Source organism: Aythya fuligula, chromosome 26 (assembly GCF_009819795.1).
Source record: "Aythya fuligula isolate bAytFul2 chromosome 26, bAytFul2.pri, whole genome shotgun sequence".
Lineage (NCBI taxonomy): Eukaryota > Metazoa > Chordata > Aves > Anseriformes > Anatidae > Aythya > Aythya fuligula.
The window spans coordinates 5,058,117-5,066,915 of NC_045584.1; the positions used below are offsets into that span (position 1 = coordinate 5,058,117).

The following is an 8,799-nucleotide window of genomic DNA, read 5'->3' on the forward strand; positions in this document are numbered from 1 at the left end:
TGGTTTTTTAAGCTCTTGGCTAGTTTTGCCTTCACTTGAACACAACATTAGAGATAAGCATAATAGTTGTTAACTTCTATCATAGATAAATAAAATTACTATAATATTTAAATACAGTAGAAGTAACAGGATCCCTCCTAAAGACTGCTTCATGGATGGCAAGAAACAATTCCCAGTCACATGCTCCCACACATTATCTTACAACTGACTTCCCTAAAGCCAAATCCCAGGTAAAGTAGGCAAGAATATAAGCTACAACTGGGAAGTTGCACAACATTCATTTAAGCAGGTTTGCAGCAACCAAAGTAAAATGATGCAAAAGGTGTTCAGATGCAATACGGAGTTCAGAAAACACGGAAAGGCATTGGAAAAGCCAAGCTTATCTTTCGCTGAACTGTTACAACATGTTGCCACGTGTTTGAACAGGACTTACTTATCTTGCCTTTACTACTCAGCTCTCCAGGGATTTATTCACTCATCCTTTAGGTGGTCTCATGATCCTAGACCAGGGTATTGTCCCCATCAATGATAAATACAGTTGACTTCAAGGCCAACCTTTGACATTTCATTTTGCAGTCATCTTCTCCTACAGTATTTATTGAAAACGTGGTGCATTATCCACTATTCCTTTGTCTGGTACAACTGCTAGCAAGACAGCAAGGCTCCTTGGCCAGAAGACACTTATGGAGGAATGCAAAAATCAATTTACATACACATACAGGTATATGGTTGGTTGAAATCATACACACCAACTGAAATTTGGCATGGTGCATCCATCTACCCTGATATAATTTACAAGTCAGTAAAAAACACTGAAATATTGTTACAAAAATTCAGCTAGTTTATAAAATAAGCAAGTACACCACTTGCTCAGCATGTCAACCTGTTGGAGTTGCTCAGTACTTGCTCTCCAAAGAGCAGCCCTGCAGCGCCACAGGGCGCTGTACAAACACACACCATCTTCCAAACAGGTCAGCAGAGGCCAGGGATGAGACGTGGCAGAACAATCAGCTGGGGAGCTGCAGCTGAGCACCCAATGCGACCCCCAGCCAGACGCAGGCCTAGGCTGGTGCAGGCACCCCAGGGCGACGCTGCCTGGGTCACGGAGCACTGCAGATCGGTCGGGTTTGCTCTTGACTAGCCCCTTTTTGGCTGTTTGGCCACAGACAATTGCAATGTTTTATACAAAGAAACACCTACCTGGGGAGCTGCAGCACAGACATTAGCCATCTTGAAGCATTTCCCCACCTGGTCTGTGCCAACAATTAAGTCAGTATTAGATAGCGAGACCTAAACAGTCCAATATATATCAGTAAGTAATGCGTCTTCAGTAAGACTTCAGAGATGTCCCTTAATATAAAGGTCTCCAGTCTGATCACGGTATTTGTTAATTTAACTGCACAGCAATTAAAAAACCCTCAGGGGCCATATCTGAGCAGACAGCTTTGAAGACCACAGAGAGGTGACAGCCAGAGATGCTTATCCCTGAGAACACAATAGGTACTTGACCTTTTATTTCCACACTACAATGCGAAGAGCTAGACAAGTACCTTTACAGTATATTTTCCAACTTCTTAGTCAGTCCCAGGCATATTTCTGTGCAGAATTTCAGGCTTCGGTGAAGGTAAGCTCTATTACAAGGATGTATTGTTGTACGCATACAAAAAAGTCTCTTGCTAAGGAACTAAAGTATCTATTGTTTTCAAGAGTTGGCTGACTGGAATTAGTCTAGAGGGGAACATCAACAATAGAAAGATGCTTAATAATACATTAACATAATATATAAATGCAACACCAAAAATATTTCAAAGAGGTAACATTGATTTGTGGCATGAGAAGTTCTCAGGTATGGAAGAATAAGAAGGACAATGAAGAAAAAGATGGTCTGTAGCCATTACTCATTTCTTAAGTTCATAACAAACATCTGGTTAATTCAAGAAAACTTTTTCACATGCTTCTTGTTGTATAATCATACCACTTGCTCAAAATGAGCTTACATTCCTCAAGGCAGTCACACGCTGCAATAGGTGGAAGCCCAAATTCGCTATGAAAACCCAGCCCACCTGAAGAAAGGTTCATCATACCCACATCTGTGCCTAATTCCCATTGCAAACATTTTCACAGATGAACCTCTCAGCAAAAGCTAACAGGTTGGACCATCTAGGCTATCCAATAAATTATAAAAAGAAACAGCTAATACAAAATGCAACATTCAACTACACAGCCTACAAACTCAGTTCAATCAGTGCACGAGGACGTAAGTCCGTGTGTTCCCAACATCCTTCCATAACCAGTGACACCTTCAAGGGGGCTTGTAAATATTGTCAGCTATTTTGAATGTATGCTTCTCGTTAAAAAACGCTCAACTGCCTATACTACTACTAACCATGTTATTTGCAGAATCTTTTAGCTTAATCAAAAATCTTTTTACTTCCTGCCACCTGGATTTAAGCAGACTCCCTTTTCAATTACGAAACATATTTTTCAGGATCAGTTCTGTTTTATTTTAAGCAAGCTAAGGAACACAAATGCTTCTTTATAACTAGTCCCATGACTTGGTCTTTCTGATGCACATTGTTTAAAGCTTCCCTTGCTGCTCTTTATATCCCACCAGAAATGGGACACGTCATCAAACAGCACTTCTAGATGAAAAATCTAAAGTTACTCTTTGCACCAAAACTATTCACTAACCACACTGCAGAGGAAGAGGTTTTTCACTAACTTCTGTTATTTCCTCTAACATGGTCAGTGTCTGTAGAAGGACCCATTTTCTGCATTCAACACCTGGACAAAGATGGCTGCATCAGAAAGCATCAAACAAACAACCCTGTGAAGACAACCACAGCACAGAAATATAGTTAGCTTGTAATTTTATTTTTCTAGATGTTCTTCCCCTGGCCCTACAAGGGGTACAGTATGTCCCCAGATACCAGAAAACCTTTTTTTTTTTTTTTTTCCTGCACCTGCCTAGGCAGAATTTTATTTACATGTGTGAGAAAGCAATTTGTCCAGAGCACTTCAAACCCTCAGAAGAGAGCCAGCTACAAAAGAATCCAGACAGGCAACAACGCTCTTAGCCCCACTCATGCCACAGACAATTAAATCATATTTAACACCAGAGAAAGCATGAAGCTAATGAAAGGCAGCACTAATGCAAAGCCTAAGCTGCTCTCTGCTTGTAATCACCCAGGACAAAGCCCACATCTTGGCTGTTACTCCGAGGCTCCACGCCGGACCCCTCACTGTCCACGATGCAGAAGGTCCAGCAGGACACTTACCCTGCTCCTTGCCACCTCTGGAGGCCACCACCAGCCTGCTTCCTTACTGCTTGGTGTGAGGCCCTTATCCAGTCTTCTGTGTATTGCTCCTATTTCTGATTGTCGTTTCCCAGCAATTCACACACGCCACCAAGAATTAACAATGGCAACACTAGATCCACTCAAAAGTGGGTGGAATAATGAGCTCCCTTCGAAGATACAAACACACATATGATGAGCAGTAAGCGATCAAGCATCAGCGACTGAAAGAGCTGTCTGTCATCAATGAGCTGCACACTGCCTATTATTTGCTACGAAAACCCAGCCCACCTGAAGAAAGTTTCATCATACCTACATTTGTGCCTACTTCCCACTATAAAGCTTCCCTGTATTTTCAGTCTTGGGCACCCACAAAATTTTCAGCATTCCTCAAAATTCCTGCCACGATCCACCCCCCCCTCCTTTACTATTAGGTATCAATAAAGGGACCAGATGCCAAGCTGCAGAAGACCACTGCATTAGATGATCTCCAGCCTTGCTGGTGACACAGTATGCCCAGAAGACTTGGGATTTTACAGGATTCCTCAAAACCCCTTACACCATGATTTCATGTGAAAGCATGTCAGAGAAGTAACTGGAATTGTGCAGTCAAGCACAGCAGCACTTGATTTTAACAGAAAAGGTTTTTTTAAGCAACTCAAGCCTGTTTTCCTCAGGTAACAGTCCCTAGGAAGTGAGAACACAGTGGCAGCTCTGTAAGGCTAGTATTTGATCCGTTAGACACGTATTTCACAGTACATCACACAGAACACTCAATGTGTCCCTCATTTATCATTACAGATCAACCAGAATTAAGTTTTAGTTTTTCCAGCCAGAAATACTGGTCACCCTGTCTCTCCCCAGGCTGCTTCTGCGACATCATGTATGACAGTACTTACATGCGAACCAGCGATGTGACAGCACTAAGCATTACCCAGGGAAGAGCACAAGGTTTTTAATGTGCTTTTTCCTTAACTATCAACTACCAAAAATTTAAAGTGCTAATCCTTCACACAAGCAGCAGCTTCACTGACAGAAATGAGAGTGATTTTCTTTAGTTAGGAGAGAAGTGCACAGAAATTTTGTGCAAGACTTTAAGCCCTTTCCCCTCCTTAAGTGTCCTCCAGTAAATCAAACGCACTCGAAACACAAAGGGCTATGGTCTGAACAGGACAAGGCGCCACTCATTTAACAGCCCCATTTCAGCTATTTTATCATCTCAGTTTTATAAAGGAGCCTCTCGCTATAGCATCTGACAGTACTTTCCTCATTTGGGAACAAAGACGTTCTTCACCCCTAATACAAAACACTGTGCATGATCCAAAGAGCATCTAAGGATTACCTCTGCCTTGTATTTCAGGTTCAGGAGAACATCCCTAAACAGAAATCATTTCCCAGTCTGGAACATCTAGAAAAAAATCTATTATACTTTTAACATCCTGTGGCACAAGCCACTCCCCGTTAGCCTGCTGTGCAGCACATACATAAAAAGTAGGCACAAAGTGGAAGAAGTTATTCCACAGGGGACAAAACCCTGTCAGAACAGATCAAAGATTCACTGCTTTCACTATCAGGATTCATTTTCCAAACGAAAGAGAAAGGTATTAGAAGCAAAGGCCAGGGGAGAATGGCACAGGACATCACGTCTTCCTTGCAGACTTAGCACTAGGGAAGAGCACACGGATTAAAGCATCTGTGTCCAGTAAACACGACACGCTGAACTAGGAGGAGATCTAAAGCAGTTACACTGCCTCTTCACACTGCGTGTACTACCCAGTAGGATAATGCAACTCCAAATTTCCCCAAGGCTGGAAAATGAACAGAACATCTGCACTAAGAAGTGTCTGCATGAACTGAAGGACAATCTCCCCCATCTGTGAGGATGGTAATCCCATCCTCACAGAACACCACCACTTCAGTCCCAGTGTTTTAAATTCAAAATAAACAGGTCAGCTTTATCTAAAGATTGGAAACTAAAATTAAAATGGCCTCTCACAGGTAATTAAGCACTTTGCAGCAAAGATGTGAGCTGAAGTGCCAGTCAGCCTCCACTGCTCTCTCAATTCCTCTGCTGTGCTGAAGGGAACACTTAAAAATTATTGTCGAGGAGTTTGTGGCACTCCATCAACTTCACAACTAGGCTTGGGGTACAGCCCTAAGGCCCAGCAAGACAAGAGGCCATACTACCATCAGGCAAGAATGCAGCACGCTGGGTGAAAAGCTGCATTTGCAAAACCCACAGCTCCCACAGCCAGCCCTGGGTGACAACCGCTCGGCACGCCCTGCGCTACAAACACACCCCTGAGGCGGCAGCGAAACGCTAGATCCAACAGCTTGGGACGGCACCTGCAGAGGAATTGGAATCTGTCACATTTAAGAACAAAACACTTTTGCTTCTGCAAAAAGCTTAATTAAATCAGAAGTCAAAGCAATAATCATACCTCCAGTTCTTTAGTGTCACTTTATTAACAACCTCTGTGCACCCTTTTCGGAGATCTTTCATAGAGTAATTCTTGCTGAGCTGAGATCCATCAGCTACTGGGCTGTCTGAAACACTTGGTCCTACTCAGGAATTTGTGTCTCTTGAGCTTAGACAATTATCTGGAGACACACACAAGTCATTCAAACAACTACATTCAATATTTGAGCAATACTCAGTAGATAAAATCAACAATAGAAGCATTGTGGGAAAGGAAGATCTTTTTGCAACTACTTCCTCTAAAATATTATACTGATCTTGCAACGTCACCTGAAAATCAGAAGACCGTTCCCTGAGAAGCACCGAATCAGTGCCCAGCATTTTAGTTACAGTTCACAGTCCTCTTCAAGAGCTTAAAAAAAAAAAAAAAAAAGAACAACCCTGTGCAGTTTGCAGCCACCTTATGTAATTAAGCAAGATCTTTGAAGGATTCCAAAGCAGATCGTGTTACAGAAGACTCACACTTCATCAGGGAAATGGCTACTGTTCAGCTGAACACATCCTGAAGATCCGTTTTTCATTTCTGCTGTGCACATGAGGAATAAAAGAGGAACTATCCCGACAGATACCCATTTCACAATGTCAATAAATATTTCCAACTGAAGAGCTGCCATTGTTTAAAATACTACCATGCTACGATCCAACCCCTGCAACCGCCACCAGCCTCTTAGGGAAGGAGGCAATGCATTTGCTTTGACCTCGGTGAATCCTAGAGAGAGCACGCAAGACTGTAACAACAAATACACAGAGCCCTATGAAATTGTCCAAGTATTTTTTCCTAACTTCAAAGAACAGAGGAAATCAAAGCCAATACACTATTTTTTGTCATAGGCTAAGCAGGAACTCAGTCTGGCTTGTGACGCACAGTAACTTGTTAATTCTGACCGCAGAACAGTGGTTGTGCTCTTTACCCTCTGAATACATACAGAATCCTGGAAAAGGAGCTATTTGTCATGAAATTATCTTAGAAATTAAACAGTACATTTAATCTTCCTCAAAAAGGGCTAGAGCCACAAAGACCTGGACCTGCATCAGGGGAAACCTCAGAGCTCTGGCAGTTGAAGAAATGTTCTGGCCTATGCACAAACGAATAAAGTATGCTTACTAAAAGCAAGACATCATACAAACTGGGCTTAAGCATGCTGAGGTGAAGTGCTCTATGCATTCAGTTTACCTGTTCCAGCTTTAAGCATAACACTTTAAAGTGTCCACATAAACATTCTGTTCCCCTTCCTCCACAGCTTGCCACATTTGCAGGGCACCACACGCTTCTTAGAGCCCAGAGATCAAATCTATAGTAAAATAAAAATGTAAGCTTCCCACACATCACTAGTGAACAAGGCCTCATCCTGCACTCAATGACCAGCTTAAAAGCCATCAGCAAATGGTTTAGGAAGTGGTTTTTCACACTTCAGTCCAACAATGCCTGTAATTAAGAAATTACTAGGAATCCTGATTAAATTAGCTTAAACATTTGATTTAGTAATACCAGTGCAATTCTTTTTCAGATACCTTTCATAGCCGATACCATTCGGATATCCCACTTTAAGGAAGGGATATGGTAACATACAAATATTTTAACGTGTCACTAACTCCACAGCAAATCACTTATATTCCAAAAATATAACCGTTAGGCTGTAAGAAAGCTAAAGCCATGACTACTTAGTTAAAGATTAACATAAATGCCACCCTTAGTGTCCGTTACATCCCAATTAACATGCAACGCTTCAAATTCAATGTGGGAAGCCTCCTATAATGTGTTCTTGATGACTAATTACGCCACCTATACTAATTTCCTGATCACGTGCCTCTAATACAAGAGGGAATAACAGGCCAACACATCCAGCTGCTTTCTGCCTACGACAGCTTTGAAACGAGGAACAGGCATTTTAGCTGTAAGGCGTGCAGCATCGGGAACCTGACAGCTGAGCTGTGACTGCGCTCGGCCTCCCTGCCCACGGTGACAAACGCCACACACACATCGCTGCCCCGTGTGCGGCAACGCGCAGGAGCCGCTCCACCATGCACGGCACTCACCGCCCCGCCGCGATCACACGGGACGTGGAAAGCAGCGCCCAGCAGGCCTCTGCCTCGTCCTCCTCCCCGGCCCATCGCCTCCCTTTCGCTTCCCTCTCCCCCCGCCTCCCCGTTCTGCCACCACCCAGCGCCGCCCTTCCTAGTTTTGATTCCTGCTCGCTCCTTCCCCAGAGCAGCGGCTCCTTCCCGGGGCGCCGCAGGCCTCTGGGCCTCACGGAGCCCGGGCTGCAGGCAGCGGGCTGGAGGCAGCGGGCTGCGGGCCGCCTCCTTCCCCCCTCACCCCGCGGCGGAGCGGACCCCGCCGGGAGGCACGGCACAGCCGGGGGCGGCGCGGGGGACGAGGCGGTGCCACCCCGCGGGGCAGCCGGCGGCCCCTCGCTCACCTCGTCCTCCTTGTGGTTGCGGATGCCCCGCACCAGGTCCTGCAGGTTCTTGTCGAACATGCGGTCGATGCTGCCCTTCACCATCTTCAGCGCCATGGTGGCGGCGGCGGGGCCTGCGCTCGGGGCTGAGGGGCCGGGCCCAGCCGGGGGCGCCGCCGCGGCTCCTGCACAAGCCGGGTGAGAGCAGCGGGCCCGAGCCGCTCACATGCCAGGCAGGGAGGCCGGGGGGGGAGCGGAGCGCGAGCGGCGCTGGCCCCGTACGGGGCGGGCGGGCGAGCGGCGGGGGCGGCCCCAGCAGCCGCGAGCCCCCAGCTCCGGGCTGCGCTCGGCCTCCGAGTGCCTGACAAAATGGCGGCCGGTCAGCTGAGGGCTCGGCCCCGCCCCCGCTAGGCCCCGCCCATCTCTGCTAGACCACGCCCCCGTACGCCCCGGCCACGCCCCCCGCGCCTGTCCGCGCGTCCTCGAGCCACAGCCGCGGCGCTGCTGCCGCTCGCCCCGCCCCTTCCCCGCGTGGCCACGCCCCCAGGTCCCACGTGGCGGGGGGGGCGGGGGGAGCGGCTGCGGCGCCGCGGCCGTGGCTCGAGGACGCGCGCGGCTGCGGCGC

General features: G+C 46.4%; 1 protein-coding gene across 1 annotated transcript in view; it reads right to left on the reverse strand.

Moving 5' to 3' along the window:
• Nucleotides 1–8,445, reverse strand: part of AP3D1 (adaptor related protein complex 3 subunit delta 1) — a 43,831-nt gene extending 35,386 nt beyond the window's left edge. Inside the window, exon 1 of the mRNA XM_032203499.1 lies at nt 8,196–8,445. Coding sequence (XP_032059390.1) covers nt 8,196–8,291 — 96 coding nt within the window. The 5' untranslated portion in view covers nt 8,292–8,445. The remainder of the gene's footprint in view (nt 1–8,195) is intronic.
• Between the last annotated feature and the right edge of the window lie 354 nt (nt 8,446–8,799).